Genomic DNA, 20864 nt, shown 5'->3' with positions numbered 1-20864 from the left:
TAACTCTGTCCACCCCATGTAAGCATGGACATCAAACGATGATGAAACCCTGCAAGTGAGAGGTGTGAACTGACCAAGTCACATGACTAAACCTGTAATTAAAAGCAAGTCTTAGACTTAACTCCCCAAGAAACTGCTATGACAAATGCATACCCAAACACCTTTGAACACAACCCCCAAACCTTCATACACACAAAGATAGAGCCAGATTGAAAATAAAATTTAAATTACTGTGGTGAAGATACAACTTACCTGGCGGAGGTGGCGGAGCTGGTTTACGCTTTTTATAAGGACTAGCATACATATCATTTGCAGTTTTTTGTAAATGCAAACCAGGTACAGTTTTGCTTATATCGACATCGCTCTTGGAGTATGGTGCCGCATGAATTTCTGCAATATTCACTGATTTTGATTTAATGTGTCTATTATTGTTGCTCTCCATGTATGTGATAGAATCAGTTCCAATCTTGTTGACCTCAAACTGTGAGGGAAGATCTGGATGGGAGTGAAATTGTGGTTGTTGTTTTACATTGAGTGGGCTCTGAGAAGGAGAAAATTGGCGTGCATCAGGCGAAGGGGGAGTGATATGGCAGCCATGTGCAGAAGTTGGTTCGATACGACCACTTGATTGCGAACTGGATCTTGAGTCATAAGCTGGCTGGTTACTGTAACCCAAAGTGTGGCCTGTGTTTTGGAAAGTCTCACCTTGGGAGGAGCTGGAGCCAGGCTGTGGTAACGTGTTTGATACGTGGCTCTGAACTGGATTAGCAACACCACCAGGCATTGTGGATGTCGGTGGTGGTGGCGCAGGCTTGCTCTTGGTAGATTTCTTTGGCTTCTTCATGTAATTTTCAAGGCTCTCTGTGACAGGCGAAAACATTGAGGTAGGCCGCTGTTTACCTGAGTTTCCCGACTGGGAAAATAAAAATGATAAATCAAATGTAAGATTATTTGAAGAATTCAAAAATGGCTCATTTGTGTCATATTCCGGTACTTCAATATTATTTACATTATTTACATTTGACGGATATTTGTCCTCATCTTGTTTGTTGTTAACACATTTCAGCTGATATACCCTCCAGCCTTCATCAGGTGTCTTGGGCACATGACGTAGTGGTTAAGAGTGTGGACTACTAACCCCAAGATTCCGAGTTCTATTCCAGGCAGTAACCTGAATAATCATCATCATCGTTTAACGTCCGCTTTCCATGCTAGCATGGGTTGGACGATTTTGACTGAGGGCCGGTGAACCAGATGGCTGCACCAGGCTCCAATCTTGATCTGGCAAAGTTTCTACAGCCTGATGCCCTTCCTAATGCCAACCACTCCGAGAGTGTGGTGGGTGCTTTTTACATGTCACCAGCATAGGGGCCAGTCAGGCGTTACTGGCAATGACCTAGCTCAAATCTTTTTACACATACCACCGGCACAGGTGCTAGTAAGGTAACGCTGGTAACGATCACGCTCAAATGGTGCCCTTTTATGTGCCACCAGCACGGAAGCAAGTTAGCTGCTCTGGCAACGATCACACTCGAATGGTGCTCTTGGCACCCTACAAGCACAGACACAAGTGCCAGTAAGGTGATGCTGGTAACGATAACACTCAAATGGTGCCTTTTATGTGCCACTAGCATTGAAAATACCTTGGGAATGAGAAACCAGGTTCGAAATTTCCTTAAGACACCCGATGAAGGCTGGAGGGTATATCAGCCGAAACGTTGTGTTGACAACAAACAAGATGGGGACAAATATCCATTAAATGTAAATAATGTACATAATTCCTCATCTCTTAAATATAGAACTGAATTAACCTTACCGCTCCTATTTCCATAACCTAAAGTAGGTTGTGATTGGTCAGTTTTTAACTGGCCAGCTCATCTACTGACAGACATTGGATAACATTAACCCTGTCATGCCATGTTTCCTCTTTAATGGCAACAGATTAAACATCATCTCTGCTGGATTCTTGGAAAAGTGGTAATGAATGACACAAATAGAAAAAGAAGATACAGCTGATTCTGTCCGTTAGCTTGTTTGCAGTTGTTATTCATGAACTGTATTTGTAACCATTTTTTTTTATCTCAGGAGCCTAGGTGGAGGGTAATTTTCAATAAGGGGACCAGGTCTGAGAGGGTTAAGTCAATCTTTTCAACATTAATATAGTGGTGGTGTTAACAAGGGTAGAATTTAATTGCATAGTATAGGATGCTATCCCAAAGAGTTAAATTCACAGATTACTTCCACACTAAATCCTACTACCTATTCTCCCAGTTCCTAAGCAAACTGGAGCAATAAAGAATGGAATGTCTCCCATCCAGAGACTAAATGAAATGAGGATTAGAATTTTATGGCATAGATAGCAGTCAAATAACTGGAACAATGTGAAATAAAGTGTCTTGCTTAAGGGCACAATACACAGCTGGGAATCGAACTTATGACCTTGCAATCAGGAGCGGCACTAACCACTAAGCCACACACCTTCACTCATAAATACTTAACCTGTTAGGAAATAACCAAATCTCCAGCAGACTAGCATCTGAAAGAGAAGACATATATCCTTTCTGCTCTAGGCACAAGGCCCGAAATTTTTGGGGAGGTGGGGCCATTCGATTATAAAGATTCATTCTAAATAGAATGAATATGAAGGTGTAAAATTAAAGGACCATATTTGTTTAAAAAAGCTATATAAAGGGTCATATCATATTAAGAAACAATGATACCAGGGTCTATGTCAAATGTTTAGAAAACAATAAGGTGTATATGAGACTATAATATATAAATAAATTGACACCATTAAATATAAATTTCAATTTTGTAACTTTGACAATCTACAATTATAAAAGATATACTTGAAGAAAGAAAGAAGTAAGAATATGACAAAATAGAAATTGGAGAACTTTTTCCAAAAATCTAATAAAAATATGTTATTCGAATTGAAATAGTTTCTTGATTATTGATGGGATTGAATCTACATTCTATGAATGAGAGTAAGTTTACTATTTTTTTAAATAACTGGTAGCATGACCCCATATTTACTTTAAGTAGATTTTTAACACTTTATCAGTAGAAATATCTATTTGAAAAATCTACACAAAGTGGCAACTATATAACTAAGTTCTACTCAAAGTGTTATGTAGTGAAAAGTGGTAAATGAGAAGTGAAAATTTGCATAAACCAAGAAATGTCATGAAATGCAGACTAAGTGATAAACATGTGATAAAAACGTACACGACACAGTAAACTATGTGTCCTAAATGTGAATACAAAATAGTGAACGTGATAAGTGTATGTGGCAGAAATCTTTGTAAGGTGGTAAAAAGACTGATGTGGTAAAAATAACGGCAGAGTTACACAGAAGTAAATGACAAAGCCAAAAAGTGGTAAACTCTTTCATAGCATACAAAAAAGGAAGTCATCCAGTTTTCGATAGTATCAGCCAGTTCGCTGAAAGAAGTTGGTGATAATGAGCGCTAAAAAAAAGAAAAATCAAGAGGTCTCTGTTAAGATTTTCATAATAAAAACGTATTATTAGTTATGAATCAATATCTAAGTTGCCAGCTTACTTCTATCTTCATATTTTGACAAGAGGCAGGAATATTTTAGTTTTTCTATAAATTAGCAAGAATAGAGTTGGCAATAGTGGTGATCACGACAAGGCTCATTTCTCCTTTCCAGACAAGAGGGATTGATACGGTTTATGAGACACTGGGGGAATTTGCAGGTGAGAAGAACTGGGAGAAATATTTTATGTGGAAGATGGGATATAATAGGGATGGTGAGGGGATAAATGGATGAGTATACCTGAGTGGATATAAATTAGCAAGAATAGAGTTGGCAATAGTTGTGGTCAAGACAAGGCTCATTTCTCCTTTCCAGACAAGTGGGATTGATACGGTTTATGGGACACTGGGGGAATTTGCAGGTGAGAAGAACTGGGAGAAATATTTTATGTGGGAGATGGGATATCATCATTGTTTGACAGTGGTTGAGACAATGGAATTTACTGTTACACCAGACTTCACAATCCATCATAGCATTACGGAGATCCTGTTGCTGGATGCCTGTATCCCTGGAGATTACATCAGGGTAGGAGAGTTTGCACCTTCTGGTATCATGAGCAGATGGCTTCCAGAGAAGAGTAGAAATTACCTCGTTTTCAGCTCTACAAAAATGTCCAGCAAACTGGACTCTTCTACCTTTCACAAGAGATGATACAGGATGGGATATAATAGGGATGGTGAGAAGATAAATGGATGGGTATACAAGAGTGGACATCCATCAAATTCAGAAGAGCAGAGATTACTGTAACAATATTAGATGAGGCTGTTTGTTGTAGTTCAGAAGTTAGTGTAGGGGCAACAGGAGAGGCTGACAGAAGAAACAATGGGCCAAAGGGTGAAATGGTAAGATGCCATTGACGATCTTCTTTCAGGTGTAACGTAAGATCTGTTGTGTGTGTGTGTGTGTGTGTAGGAACACTGTCCCCAATATGTGAACAGTGCATATCGCTGGAGCAGGTCTGAAGTATTTTCCAAGCCTGAAGAGGAAACCAGTACTAAGCAGCGGAATATGTTGAAGCAGAGACAGAAGAGGAGGTAAAGATGGAACAAAGCACATGAATGGAATAAATGGTTAAAGTCCGTCAGTAAATTCCTGCCAATCAGTCAAATGGGCTTCCTTTAAATATTACCTAAGATCCTTACATTCAGTAGTTCACCAATTCTGAAGAGTTTAGAATATATTTTTCTTTACAGTTTCTTCTTTAAGCTTTTAACACAAAAATTAGCAATATTCATTAAAAAGATGTATTTGTTTGTCTTTTTCTTTTTTGGCTTAGGAAACAGGTATGTCTGGTGTGGAAAAATAAAATTTTCTCAGATGTTCTTTTATTGGTGCTGGTCACTGGGACAGTGGACATACTAGGACATTGTCTTCAAGAACTTTGAGTTGATTTTAGACACTGATAGAATGCACATACACACACACACACAACTGTAAGATCAACAAACAAAAACAAAAAAAAATAAAATGAAGAACTCAATATATTAGTATTAATATTTTTCAGCTGTAATAAATTTATAAATTTATAATAATCAATAAATCTATTGGGTCATCCCATAAACGATGTGGTTTTTTCAATTTTTTTCTTTTTTGCGCCCTTTTCAAGCCTAGCCAGGCTTATGGGCCCGGTTTCCCAGTTTCTATGGCGTATGTGTTCCCCCCCAGCTGGACGGGACAACAGTCCATTGCAGCGTTACTCAAGAAACAGGAAGAAAGAGAGAAAGTTAGGGTGAAAGAGTACAACAGGGGTTGCCATCACCCCCTGCTGGAACCTCACAGAGCTTTAGATGTTTTCGCTCAATAAACACACACAACGCCCAGTCTGGGAATCGAAACTGCGATCCTCCGACCGCGAATCTGCTGCTCTAACCACTGGGCCAGTATGCCTCCACATTTTTTCAATTGCATGAACTAAAAGAGCCGACCCCCTTTGGAAGAATTTGAACTCAAAATGTAATGGATACAACCAGAGTCATTTTGTCTAGTAATTCTACCATTTAAAAAATTTTAATCTTTTCATGACCCCTTGCAAAGCCTCCGAGACTTGATCGAGGGATTGAGGTAGGAAGGGAGATATTATCAGAGCAGAGACTTGGCTTGAATACTTGGATTCCTTTGCCCAAACAGCAAAGGTGTTAGATTAAATCTACCACTCAAGTAGGCCATGCTGGGATTTGAACTCAGAATACAAAGACACAGCACAAATACCATAAGGCATCATCCCTTGCAATGCTGTAATGTTTCCATCGGCACACTGTCCAAAGCCGGTGAAGGTGCATAGTTTAGTGGTTAGTGTGTTGGGCTCATGAGCATGAAGTCGGGGGTTCTATTCCAAGCAGTACCTTGTATCCTTAAGCAAGGCACTTTATTTTACATTGCTCCAGTTTACTCAGCTGGCAAAAAAAGCAAGTAGTAGCAATTGCAAATCTCAACATTATTGCAAAATGCAGCTGGTCTTTACAAGATTTGAACCCAGAACTTAGACATCATCATCGTTTAACATCCATTTTCCATGCTAGCACGGGTTGGACAGTTTAACCGGGGTCTGGGAAGCCAGGAGGCTGCACCAGGCTCCAATCTTGATCTGGCAGTGTTTCTACAGCTGGATGCCCTTCCTAATGCCAACAACTTGGTGAGTGTAGTGGGTGCTTTTTACGTGCCACCAGCACAGGTGCCAGGGGAGGCTGGCAGCGGCCATGATCGGTTGGTGCTTTTTATGTGCCACTGGCACAGAAGCCAGTCATGGCAGCGCTGGCGTCAGCCACGTTCGGATGGTGCCTTTTACGTGCCACGGGCACAGGTATCACAAAACTAAATACCTTTACATATTTAAAATTTCCTCATTTGCACCATTCCTCAACAACAACAACTACGGTATTCTTAATATTCTGTTGCAGGATGGATGGTGTAAGTATGAAAGCAATGCCAACAAACAAACAGAAGAAATACTAGAAAAAAGAGTGTCTAAAAAATCAATGGAGTGTGTGTGTGTGTGAGAGAGAGAGAGAGAAAGAAAGAGAGCATATAAAGAAACAATTGTTGAAGTATGTTATGGCAGCTGTAAGATAATTACAATGTTGAGATAATAATATCACACACACACACATACAGGTAAAGTCAAGCTTGGTGGAACATGATGGTAGATGAAATACCTATTTCTTTACTACCCACAAGGGGCTAAACACAGAGAGGACAAATAAGGACAGACAAACGGATTAAGTTGATTACATTGACCCCAGTGCGCAGCTGGTACTTATTTAATCAACCCTGAAAGGATGAAAGGCAAAGTTGACCTTGGCGGAGTTTGAACTCAGAACGTAACGGCAGACAAAATACGGCTACGCATTTTGCCCGGTGTGCTAACGGTTCTGCCAGCTCGCCGCCTTCCTGCCTAAATATATTAAGGGTACAATATTTAGCCCCTTACACTAGGAATCAAGAGAGTTCATCATGTGTGTGTGTGTGCAAGCGTGTATACACTGCAAAGTTATCAACAAGACCGAATCTCTGGTTTAAAGGGCAAACTCTGTTGAATCTGTTCAACATCTTTTACTGTTTTGTTTGTCCAATTTTTTTTTTTACATCTTAGGGGATGTACAGGATTAAGTTATTATTTTTTAGGACAGTTTTGTTTTTAATTTTTCGTTTTGACCTGGATTGGAATTTGGCCTGTTGGGTATCCACATGAAATGATTGAGCAGATTTTTTGGGTTAGATGTTTGTAAAATCTTCCCAGTGATTATATCAGAGATAAAAACTATTTGTTGAATATTTAATGACTTCCACTGTAATACGAGAAGGTATTTCTGTTTATTTAGAATGTCTGTCTGCCTGTATGTATGTATATATGTATACATATGAATCTTATATATTTATATATTTTATATGATGCTTATTTATTTATATATTATTATATTTTTAAACATCTGACTTTTTATCTGTTCTGTAGATATATATGCATATATGTATGTGTTTGATCTTTCTGTGGATTTTGTAATGTTCCTTTAGTCGCTGCTCACACTGCCTCCCCTCAGATTAACCAGAAGAATATAGCTCGTTTGGAGCACTACAATTCCAGTCTGTTATATATTTTGAGTATTGCTGTCACTAGCGATCTCAAGATATAACTTTGTATATTGTATTTTATATGTTTGTATAAATGTGTGTGTGTGAATAAGTAAATAGATTTGTTTAATAGTGAGCATTCAATTGTTCAATCAACTGAACTAGCCATGCAGTTTGCATTTAAATTGTTTTATATTCTCCAGAGATGTGTATCTTTCATCCTTTCATTACTGTATTTTTAATGTAGTCCACTGTTTAATTATTTTCAATGATAATTGAAATGTAAGAATGTGAAAAGAGTCAACAGAACAATTAAGTTTCTCACTCATTGGTAAATGAAGTTTGTGTTTTGAACATAAAGTGTTCAGATAGAAAAAATATTATGATGAAAGATTTAAAACTGAATAGGAACGTCTTAAAAAATTGTATCTTGTAACTATAAGTGGTCTTGGCATTGAAAAGGTTGCTATAAATGTTCACACCATTTAGGGTGCAGCCACCCATCCTCTCAACTGAAAATAATTATTGATAATTATTGAATGGCGGTGCCCCAGCATGGCCACAGCTCTTGAGCTGAAACTAGATAAAAAAAAAAAAAAAAAAAATATACAAAAGAATTAACAGCATGGTTTAACACAACCAACCTTGGCTGATCTCAGGACACTGTGCCTTACAAAAAACTGAGATATCTTGCATTTTGCTGCTCTCAAGAAGATCTGGCCAACACAGCAAAATTATTAATGCTCTCTATTCTCAGCTAAAGGGGTTTTTGCCTTGCAAGACTCCCATGCTGGTACCATGTAAAAAAGCACTTGTGCTGGTGCCTTTTATGGCATCACATAAAAAGCACCCAGCATGCTCTGTAAAGCAGTTGGTGTTAAGAAGGGCATCCAGCTGTAGATTCCAGGCCAAATCAGACTGGAACCTGGTCCAGCCAGCTAGCTCTAGTCAAACCATCCAATCCATGCCTGCATCAAAAGCATGTTAAATGATAATGGTGATGACCTTTGGCCTTTTTTGGGTGCCTTTAACAGAGTTTGCTCTATTGCAAGTACTGGGTCAGGAATCTGGTGTGAAAATAAATTCAGCGTGCCCTTCCTTCCTCTTGCCAGTGTTGGAGGCCTTAAAAACAGTTGGTTGCATTGCCTTTCGTCCTTTGACTAATTTACATAAAAAAATAAAACTGAAACACCATACAAGAAAATACAAAATACAAGAAAAAGATCCCTTCTTAAGCCAAAGCTAGAACTTTATGAATGGATAAGGAAATTAACCCTTTCAAATGACTAGCGTTTGTAGATTACAAATAATTTTGAAAATCACGAATCTGTAGGGATTTAGCATGATAACTGGTTGCCTGAAGCTCAAATGACAACAGTACCTTCCCCTCCCTCTTGAACAAAGGACTAAAACATGGAATTCTAGCCACCTTACAGAAATTGAACTTAAACTCTTATAGGAATTTTCACCAACACACAACCACTTCCTGAAATTCCATATTCTACATTATTAAGTTTGTGTTTGGAACCTCATTTTAAAAGTTTTTACAATTAATTTTAAATATAACAAAGAATTTAGTAAAATAACTTAGTTATCATTCAACTAGTGTTAGGAACATAAATTGTGACTAAGGTTTGGTGGAAGATTTTAATTCTAAACTTATGAAAACAAGATATTTGTACTCAGAGCCAGAGCTGGTTTCAGCCGGGTTGGTATCGAAAAGGTTAAGAATTGTTTCTCTATTATATATTTTAACCCTTTTCGTTACCATATTTCTGTTGAGATGCTCTGTGTTTCTTTCAATTAATTTTAAATATAACAAAAACTTTAGTAAAATAACTTGGTTATCATTAAGCTGGTGTTAGGAACACAAATTGTGACTAAGGTTTGGTGGAAGATTATAATTCAAAACTTATGAAAACAAGACATTTGTATTACAGAGCCAGAGGTGGTTTCAGCCGGGTTGGTATCAAAGGGTTAATGGAAGATAATCACCATCATAGAAGCAACCAGAAATGACATCAGGAAGATTGATAAGAGAAGAGTAAGAAATAAGTGGAAAACAGGGGTCAAATACTTACTGATTTGTCCTTTTTGTCTTTTTTTAAGAAAGAGAAGAAGCCTTTTTTTCTACGGGTATCTTTTGGGGGTGGCATGTGGATGTAGTTTTTTGATGGTCCCTGGCTTTGGCTTGACTTTGTTGGGTCTGCAATCCAACTGGTTGGAGACAGATCTGGCACAGACATGTAATGGTCAGTTGATGCTGAAAATTATAAAGAATGGCAAAGCTATTGGACACTGGCAGTAAATAGGTAGCTGCAGAGTTGTGGATGTTGGAGATTATGACAAAAGAGTAGAGGATGACAACGATGATGGGTGATTTATTATGGCAATGGTCTTAATGAAGGTAACGACAATAGCAGTCACAGTAGCGATACTCTGATCATCATCATCATCATCATCGTTTAACATCCGCTTTCCATGCTAGCATGGGTTGGACGAATGACTGAGGGCTGGCAAACCAGATGGCTGCACCAGGCTTCAATCTTGATCTGGCAGAGTTTCTACAGCTGGATGCCCTTCTTAACACCAACCACTCCAAGAGTGTAGTGGGTGCTTTTTACGTGCCACCGGCACGAGGTCAGTCAGGTGATACTAGCAATGACCTTGCTCGAATCTTTTTACACGTGCCAGTAAGGCGATGCTAGTAACGATCACACTGATAATTATGACAATGACAGTAAAGTGGAACTCATTAGAGAATTATACAGAAGTCCTTCTGGCATTTGTTGTACTGAGGTCAACGCTTCCCTTCAAGATGTTGGGGGTCAATGAAACAAACCCGGATGGTGGACTGGCAGAATTAAAAGAATATCAGAATGTCTTGCACTTTCTGTTCTAGGTCTTTACATTCTGAAGGCAACATCAGTGATGTCATTGTGCCAGGCTGTATCAGTCTTAAGAATGGCAGCCTTTCTCTTGGACAATTTCAGTGGCTGATGTGGAGAAAAGAGACTTGTATTTAACATTTTTCTAATAACCAAATATAACAATATTTTAGCCATCAGGCATTTTCAATTTCCACAATTTTAAAAATTTTCACTCCACCCTAATAAATATACAGACAGCTACAAGGTCAAGTCTGACTCACGAAGAGCTCAACTCTATAATGGTAGTAATGATCGAATATTGGTAATGATTATAGCATAAATATAAAAGGATTATTAAGGTGATGACGACAATAACACCAATACTGATAATAACTGATAATTATGATAATACTCCGATATTCATAATTATGATGGCACTTTGATGATGAGATCTTAAGTGATAAAAGATAACAGTCTGGCAGTATCTCTTTTGGTAATGGTGATGATTTAATAATGTTGGTATAAATAATGCTGATGGCAGAGTATAAAGGTGATGAGCTGGCAGACCAGTGGGCAAACTGGGCAAAATGCTTGGCAGCATTATGTCCTTTGTGTTGTGAGTTAAAATTCCATCAAGATTGACCTTACCTTTCACTCTTTCAGGGTTAATAAAATAAGTACCACTGTGATCCATGTAATCAACTCACCTCCTCCCCCAAACTGCTGGCCTTGGGTCAAAATTTGAATCCATTATTGATAGAGGTGATTATAATAATGAAGATCAGGAATGCCATTATGACAGCACTGTGGGGTTCTAGCTTGACCCCGCCTGAGATTTGAAACCAAATCCACCAGCTTGTTCCTGTGGAGCAGGAAATCCTCCACACTAAATGATTGATGAGGAAACACTCCACCCCCTAGGACCTGTACTGGTCAAGGAAAGGTCAGTCCTTTGTTTAAGGTTTGACCTACATTACTGACCATAGCCTATAGAACAGAGAGAATTTTCTATCTCTTCTTCTGATGTGTCAGCTATGACCAAAGAGCAACACCAGCTCCTTTGTGTCAGCCAGACCAAGGGGCAACACCCACTTTTGCATCAGCCTTAACCAAGAGCAGCGCTTCCTTTTGCCCTTCACTCGATTTGCTGAGAGAGGCTTTCGGCTGTAAGAAAGGTGATGCGCCTTCATCCTTTCTAGTCAGCACCATGACTACCTTACTCTTTCCCTCTACTGACAGACAACCTTTTTCTACATATCATCTACTAACCAGCGAGTCATCCTTGTCACTATAACTAGAATTGCTGCTGTCTCTGTAACAACCTGTCGGGTAAATGAATAAATATAGGTAAGTAACAGTTCTTCGTTCTCAGTGTTAATTCTTCGATGTATACTGGTTACTCTGATGCGAGAACCTTGAAGCCTTACATCTGTACACTACATCGTATTGAATTGATATGGCACACTACATCGAGCCCAGTACAGCATCTATAATAATATTACCATGGAGAACCTTCGTGGTTGTAACCAACTAGAATTAGTACAAACTCCATTAAGCTACTGTTATAAAAATGAAGGACACACGAGACAATCTAAACCCTGATATACAGAATGATTGGATAGTGATGGGTATCTGCATGGTTGCAACATGAAAACAAAACAAATTTAAAGATTACAACCCAAAGATTATTGAAATCTGGAATAAGGCAAGTCTTTCTAGAAATATTTCAAAAACAAAAATTTGTGTAGAGGAGAGAGAGATTTTGATATTTTGGGTAGAAAAGGATTCTTCTTCAAAAGAATGTGAAGTATGATGAAATATTTGTACAAATACTTTTCCATATTACCTGGACAATGTGTTCTTTTCTTCTGGTTGTCAAATTGGGACCAAGATTACCTAATGACCTACATTTTACAGCTAACTTACAATTAGCTGTTAGAAAATGATTTCTGACTTAGCCTTTTATATTCTGGGATTTTAAAAAAATAAAATGCAATATTTCACATGGTTTGGTTACAGTTTATCTTCGATTTGAAAACTGTAACTAACTAATGTTATTGTTTGCAAATGTGATATATATATATATATATATCATCATCATCATCATTGTTTAATGTTTGTCTTCCATGCTAGCATGAGTAGGACTGTAGTACAGGAGCCCATCAGGCTGAAGCCTGCACCAAACTTCTGTGACTGTATTGGCAGGATTTTTACAGCTGGATGTCCTTCCTAACACCAACCACTCAGCAGAGTGGACTTAGTGCTTTTTATGTGGCTCAAGCACAGGCAAGGTGAGTAGTTCTTTTTATGTGGCACAAGCACAGGCGAGGTCAGTTTGGGCAAGGTTTTTACAGCTGGATGCCCTTCTGAACACCAGCCAGGCTCATGGGCCTGGTTTCCCGGTTTCTGTGGCATATGTTTTCCCCCAGCTGGACGTGACACCAGTCCATCACAGTGTTACTCAAGAAACAGGATGAGAGAGTAAAAGTTGGGGCGAAAGAGTACAACAGGGGTCACCACCAGCCCCTGCCAGAGCCTCATGGAGCTTTAGGTGTTTTTGCTCAATAAACACACACAATGCCCAGTCTGGGAATCAAAACCGCGATCCTCCAACTGCGAGTCCGCTGCCCTAACCACTGGGCCATTGCGCCTCCACATTTTATTATTATTAATAATAATAATCTCGAAAAATACCTTAAGAATGAGAACCCAGGTTTGAAATTTCCCCAGGACACCTGAAGAAGGCTGGAGAGTACATCAGCCGTAACAATGTGTTAACAACAAACAATATGAGGACAAATATCCGTCAAATGTAAATAATGTAAACAATGTAAATAATATATTACCTTTGTGAACAAGATTGAGCTCATGCTGTTGAAGACCCAATTCTTGGAGTGTATATTTGAGATTTATCACAGATCCAGGTTTGTCTGGACGTTGCAACACAAACACATTTGGGTCGAGGTTCTTCTCTTCACACACGCTCTGGTGCAACTCGTGCAGGGGATGGTTAGCGCTCATCCTGCGCACCACTTTCTGAGCATGTGGCAAGTTTATGGTGAGTCGATACGTCATCTGAAAATAGCAGTAAAATGACTTGTTAAAGAAATCATCGTTATTATCAATTTACACATAATCTCATCAATGCTTTAATGCTCGCTGTCCCATGGGTCACACAAAACTGCTGAAGCAGATTTTCCTATGGTCAAAAACCCTCACCAACTTCCAAGCAAAGTAATATTTTCTCCAAGTTATATATATTACTTTATTGCCCACAAGGGGCTAAACATAGAAGGGGTTACAAAGAAGGACAGACAAAGGGATTAAGTCGATTACCAAGCTTCTCTGTTAAGTTACAATGACATTTTGTTCCACCAGGGTTTGCAGGATGTCCTCATTGAGCTCTACAGATCTTCCAGGATGAGGCTCGTCTTCTAGGCTATAGTTTCCAGCTTGGAATTTCTGGAACTACCATTGACATTGGCTTATACTTATTGTCTGATCCCCATATACTGCATTAATATTCCTCACATTTTCCATTGCATTGTTGCTTTTATTGAACTCATAAAGCAAAATATGCTGAATACACTTTGTCTCTTCCATTATAGCTTTGAAAAAATAACTGTTAAAATCAAACTGCACTCTTCAAAACTTGCACTAAGAATAAAGTTAAATTGCTACCTGCTTTTAAAGCAAGTTGATGCAGGTAATTTATCCTGTTCCCCACCGACTTTTAGTTTGTGCTTTTATAAAAACCGCATTATTTATTGGATGGCCCAATTCACACACACAATGAAGGCATGTGGCTTTGTGGTTAGGGGTGATTGGTTCACAATTGTAAGGTCCTTGAGCAAGAGACTTTATTTCACATTGCTCAAACCCATTCACTCAGCTGGCAGATGCGAGTTATACATGTAATTCAAAGGGCCAGCCTTGTTACATAGTGTCACGCTGAATCTCCGAGAACAAAATTACAAGTACTTGTGTCTGGGCCAAATTTTGGCACAAGGCAAGCAAATTCAAGGTGTAGGTGTAAGTTGATTACATCGACCCCAGTGCACGTTAATTTCACGAGCAAGCTGTTTTGTTAATTGTTTCAACTGGAACCCTTGTCATAACTGATGGAGCACCAGTTATGGTGTCAAAGAACAGGAACAAAAATTATTCAATACTATAATATTATTCAATACAATACTAAAGGCGGTGCTCCAGCATGGCCACAGTTAAATGACTGAAACAAGTAAAAGAGTATAGTAAAATATAAGAGTTTATTTAGGACACTGGATCTGCTTCAGTAAACTGTTCATGCCCAAATACACATGTTTATTTTTTGACTGGTTTCAGCTATTAGACTACGGTCATACTGGAGCACTGCACTAGTTATTTTATTGACCTCAGAAAAATGAAAGACAAAGTGAATCTGGGTAGGATTTGAACTTGAAACAAAGATATAAAACTAAATACCACACATTTTCACTAATGCTCTAACAATTTAAGCATTCCCCCCACCCCATACTCTCTTTTACTCTTTTACTTGTTTCAGTCATTTTGACTGCGGCCATGCTGGAGCACCACCTTTAATCGAACAACTTGATCCCGGGACTTTTGTAAGCCCAGTACTTATTCTATCTCAGTCTTACTTATGGTAACTCCAAGAGTAGACTGGGCATTCTGGGAAAAAAACTCTAAAAGTGTATGCAGCACTGGATTAACCATTTAGCAAAATAAGCTTGTGCTTGGGGCATGGTCGCCACATAAATGGTAACTGGTTTACAGCACAAAACAAAACATATTTTAGTCTTATTAAAATAATATTCAAAGTGGTTTATATGATCGGAAATACAATTTTGAAGTGTTCGTGGTGTCATAGTGAGGATCAGATGAAAGGCTTTGCAATTTAAAATAAAAAGGTAAGAGAAAACTTTTCAAATATAAATAAAATGGAAATATACAAAAACACATTATTTTCCATCTTTGCTTTGTTTCATTTTGAAAAATAAAAGTTTATTTTATGGTTTATTATTGTTTAAGTTTTGAATTATATATATATGGGGGGTTTTTACATGCCAGTAAAAAGCACAATTTGAGGTGGCACGTAAAAAACACCATACAAACGTGGCTGATGCCAGTGCCACCTGACTGTGGCTCTGAGGAAGCTCTATCTATACACAAAGTGATGGTGGGATTTGACTGGAAGTAAATGATCTGTGGGGATGAGATGAGCCGGAAGGAAAGGGCTGTGATGTCAATGGTCAAGGGGCCTGACCAGAACAGAAAGGGGGAGAAGAAGTGAGGGAAACAAGACCACGGTTGTCCTCTTTCAACCTTCTGCAGTCGCTGTGAATGGATATCAGTGGAGCAAGCTAGCGGGATTGGTAGTAGCAGCTGCTAACATTAGGTGATATGGGTGGGACATGTGTTTGGACTTAGCACAGCTGGACAGTCTGTGAACCGTATCTTATTTCCTTGCATTACAGTTTCCTTGTACCACATGATCAAAGAGATAAGACAGGAAAAGAGCCCCGAGGCAGACAGTTTTGCTAGGAGTTTACTTATTGGTTTTAGTAACTATTGTGCCTCATGTAAACCCATAACAACCTAACCATATTGGCAAGTACAAGAGTGTTGATAATACTGGTTCTAAATTTTGGCATAAGGCCAGCAAGTTCAAGGTAGGGGTGTAAGTTGATTACATCGGCCCTCAGTGTTCAACTGGTACTTATGTTATCGTCCCCCTTCCCAAAAAAGAATGAAAGGCAAAGTTGACCATGGTGGAAATTGAACTCAGGACATAAAGATAGACGAAATGTCGCTAAGCATTTTGCCTGGAATGCTAATGGTTCTACTAGCTTGCCACCTTCAATGGTGTTGTGAATATTGACAAAAATCCTCGAAGGAGGTGTTCCAGCATGGCCACACAGTACAATGAAAAAGAAACCGGTAAAACAATATACATACACATATATGCACAATGCAGGTAGACACAAGCATGCACACAGACAGACAGACACAGTTCGGAGGAGACACACATTTAGCATCTGTGCAAGAAGGAAAACAAAAGCCACGCCAGAAACAACAGAAAACTAACATGTAAAAATATGAAGTAAACATCGCCATTGGCAACCAGCCAACCTCCGAAAGACACCCCACCCCACCACCAGCCAGCCAGCCAGCCACAATACAGTCAGTATTCCAAGTACTGTACTATCACACTGTATTCTCACTTCACTACTCCTTTAAACTGGATTAACACATCAGGCTGGATTAAGAGGAGGATTATAGTAAACACTACACCTCTGAGAATGTTTTACTGGGTTAAGTATTATCAAAATATTGATCTGCTTAATTCTAGTGTTCCATTCTTAACTCTGATCGGATTTTATTTTTTTTTTTTTTAAACTGCCTTTTTTTAGCTTTATTGCAACCGTATTTGCATCTACTGCACTCGGAATGCACGTTGCTACCTTTCCCCCCTGATTCTGATTCCCAAATATCTGGGCCTGTATTGCTGCTGCTACATACAAACATTCAAGGCTACATCTAAAAGAGCCAATGTGGGACCCTCTGTGTGTCATACCCTAATAAAAATAGTTGCCAAATCTCCTCAAATCACAACTCACTGTTTTAAAAAACATGTTTGACAATGTAGTCCTTAGTAGACAGCACCTTTCTCTGAAGAGTTAAAACCCTAACTTTGAAGGAGAAACAGCAAGATTGCTCTTAACCCTTTCATTACCAACCTGGCTCTGAGTACAAATGTTTTCTTTTGATAAGTTTTGAATTAAAATCTTCCACCAAACCTTAGTCACAATTTATGTTCCTTAATGATAACCAAGTTATTTTACTAAATTCTTTGTTATATCTAAAGTAATTGAAAGAAACACAGAGCATCTCAACAGAAATACGGTAATAAAAAGGTTAAAATATATATAACAGAGAAACAATTTTTAACCCTTTCGATACCAACCTGGCTGAAACCACCTCTGGTTCTGAGTACAAATGTCTTGTTTTCATAAGTTTTAAATTAAAATCTTCCACCAAACCTTAGTCACAATTTATGTTACTAACACCAGCTTAATGATAACTAAGTTATTTTACTAAATTCTTTGTTATATTTAAAATTAATTGAAAGAAACACAGAACATCTCAACAGAAATATTGGTAATGAAAAGGGTTAGAATAAATAATAGAGAAACAATTCTTAACCCTTTTGATACCAACCTGGCTGAAACCAGCTCTGGCTCTGAGTACAAATGTCTTGTTTTCATAAGTTTTGCATTAAAATCTTCCACCAAACCTTAGTCACAATTTATGTTCCTAACACTAGCTGAATGATAACCAAGTTATTTTACTAAATTCTTTGTTATATTTAAAATTAATTGAAAGAAACAGAGAGCATCTCAAAAAGAAAATACAGTAACGAAAGGGTTAATGGTAGATACACTGGCTTTCCAGGGCTCAAAATATCTCATGGCATGAGCACAAATCCTTGAGAAGATTTATGGATACATGGTCAGTGTTATCCAGGTCACATTGAATGCTATATTCTGCAGAGCTCTGCATCCTAATCGAAGACAAAGTCCACTCAACGGTATTTTGAGAGTACTGGCAGTGACATAAAACATTCAACTGAAGACTGACCAAATCAAATAAGGGGACAGATTCCCAGTGTAGCATGGTGAGATACATCTCAGTTGTAGCCACTTGGAAAAACAGGAAAAGGTAGGAATGTCTGATCCTATACATCTACTGCTTGATTAGGATTGAGCTGGGGTTAAACAAACAACCTCCACCACATTATATATATATATATATATGAAGGCCATCCCAAAACACAACCTCTTTTACCTTTACTATTATTACCTGTACAATGGCCTCTGTTCCTTTAAACTACCAATTTTAGATACCCTCTTTCCACCCAGGCCACCTAAACTGATTCCCCCCCTTCCACCTCCTCTCTCTCTTGTCACTTTCTACTCTGTCCCTCTACCCCAGTGACAACAAGCATACAAATTCATATTTATATCTGGCAACCATTAACTTGTGGAGGCAGGTGGCTTAGTGGTTAGGGTGTCAGCATCATGATCGTAAGATTGTGGTTTCGATTCCTGGACCAGGCGACACGTTGTGTTCTCAAGCAAAACACTTCATTTCATGTTCCTCCAGTCCACTCAGCTGACAAAAATGAGTAACGCTGCAATGGACTGGCGTCCCGTCCAGCTGGGGAACACATACACCATTGAAACAAGGAAACTGGGCCCATGAGCCTGGCTAGGCTTTAAAAGGGCGCATTTATTATTTAACCATTAACTTACAACTTTTCAACAGCAATGTTAACCTGGTCAATCTCACAATGCTACATATCCAGCATTGATCATGGCCACAACTTCTTCCTCCAGACCAAAGGTTCTCAACGTGGGTGGTACCACCCCCAAGGGGGTGCTTGGCATGTTGAAGGAGGCATTAGGCTACAGGGAGTAGTGAGGTAACATTATGAACACACTGAATTTTATCTATAGTAGTAATTATATTAGAAATATTGCATTTCTAAATCTCTTAGAGAGAGTTATACAGTAGCAGAATGATTAAGTGATGGTTTGTTGCCAACTTGATGTGGCAGTCCCAGGAAAGGGAAGATTGCTACTGCTATTTAGCCCCAGGAAACACCATTTATAGTTGGCTACTTGATTATATTATATACTATAAAACAAGTTATTAAAATAAAAGATCTCAACAAACACAGGGAAGTTATAAACTTGCAATGTTTAAATTAAATTTACAACTTCTGTCTTTACTAATTGTTTAAGATTTCACTGTTAAAAACTTATAAAATCCATTTTATAGTAAAATTTATAGAGTATCATCCATGTTTTATTAGTTTTGTCATGATACCTCACTCACCAATTGGGTGGGTGTTGAGCATAACGACAACTTAAAATGATGTGGGGGGAGGGTGTTACAAAAAGAAAAACAAATGATGTTTATGAACCACTGCTCCAGACCAATCCAATAAGATAAAAAATATTTAGCCTCAATGGGCGCAGGCATGGCTGTTTTTTAAAAAACTTGCTTCTGAACCACATGGTTCTGGGTTCAGTTCCACCTTAGACAAGTGTCTTCTACTATAGCCTTGGACTGACCAAAGCTCTGTGAGTAGATTTGGTAGATGGAAACTGAAAGAAGACTGCTGTGTGTCATCATCATTATCATCATCGTTTAACATCCGTTTTCCATTTTGGCATGGGTTAGATGATTTGACTGAGGTTTGGGGAGACCAGCAGCTGCACCAGGCCCCAATCTGATCTGGCAGTATTTCTACAGCTGGATGCCCTTCCTAACACCAACCACTCCAAGAGTGTAGTGGGTACTTTTTACGTGCCCCATAAAAATAAATGTAAATAGAATATACATGGGATGTATATGGAAAAAAAGTGAGAGAAAAAGAGAACTAGTAAGAATTTTTTTTAATACTAAAATTAAGAGTGGTTAAGAGTGTCTAAAAATGCCAATTAATAAATCATTGAAGTTCAATTTGTTTTAAAAAAAAATATAAATAGTACATAATACATTAAGAGGAAAATTACTTTCTACGGCCGTTTCCAGAGGAGCAGCTGGAATGCGGAAGGAGCATGTTCGTGTCTGCATGGACCAGGATGGGCAGGAGAGAGTGAAGGAAGGCAAGCTATCGGTTGATGATGAGCACGGACACGATTAGGCACCAGTCTTCCACCAGGCGCCCAGCAGCCTATGCCAACTGCTGTCAAGGGCACAGCAGCACAGTGGAGAGCAAACTCAGCTGACCAGCTCACACCCCTTATAGCTGTCTGGTCGCCCTTGGGGTATAGAGCCCATTTAAATTCCTTTTCTAAAGTTAAGTATAAAAGCTCAATGACTCTCGCCTCATATATACCTAAGAGATAGCAACATTGATCATACTTTATCCTGGTCCATAATTACAGAGCCTCCCCGCCACCTTATAGTGCTAGTTTGAATAGATACAGGTTATGTATAAGGGAATCTTATAGTTCAAACCCATTAAATTATCTGATGTGTATGTGTGTGAATATATATATATATATATATACACACACATTCAGGGGCATTGCTAGGGTAAATGGCACCCAGGACAAGCATCAAAATTGTGCCCCCTCCCCAACCAAAAAGCAGCACATGCAATCTCTGAAGTCAACAAAGAACGCCTATTCTATCTAGTGGCATGGATGGTAATAAGCAAAACAGACCATGCCTGAAAAGGTTTTAAAACTTTTTTAATGGCTTAATTAGAAAATAGTTTTGGTCAAAATTGCACCCCCTGCTCCAAGTGGTGCCCTGCTTGCCTCACCCTAGCTACACCTCCATGTATATACA

At 38.7% G+C, this 20864-nt stretch overlaps 1 protein-coding gene across 9 annotated transcripts in view; it reads right to left on the bottom strand.

The window, feature by feature from the left end:
• Positions 1-20864, bottom strand: part of LOC115210393 — a 274118-nt gene that overhangs the window by 30905 nt on the left and 222349 nt on the right. For 8 of the 9 annotated variants that reach the window (XM_036502388.1, XM_036502389.1, XM_036502391.1 and 5 more), the window contains 4 exons: positions 13343-13571; positions 9708-9889; positions 3402-3470; positions 253-913 (listed from right to left, as the gene is read on the bottom strand). In XM_036502388.1, the coding sequence (XP_036358281.1) occupies positions 253-913; positions 3402-3470; positions 9708-9889; positions 13343-13571 (1141 nt within the window). The remainder of the gene's footprint in view (positions 1-252; positions 914-3401; positions 3471-9707; positions 9890-13342; positions 13572-20864) is intronic. The other variant, XM_036502390.1, reaches the window with a different exon arrangement.

This window comes from Octopus sinensis, linkage group LG4, assembly GCF_006345805.1.
Source record: "Octopus sinensis linkage group LG4, ASM634580v1, whole genome shotgun sequence".
NCBI lineage: Eukaryota > Metazoa > Mollusca > Cephalopoda > Octopoda > Octopodidae > Octopus > Octopus sinensis.
Note: the sequence above shows the minus strand (reverse complement) of the source record. Positions and strands in the feature narration are given on the sequence as shown.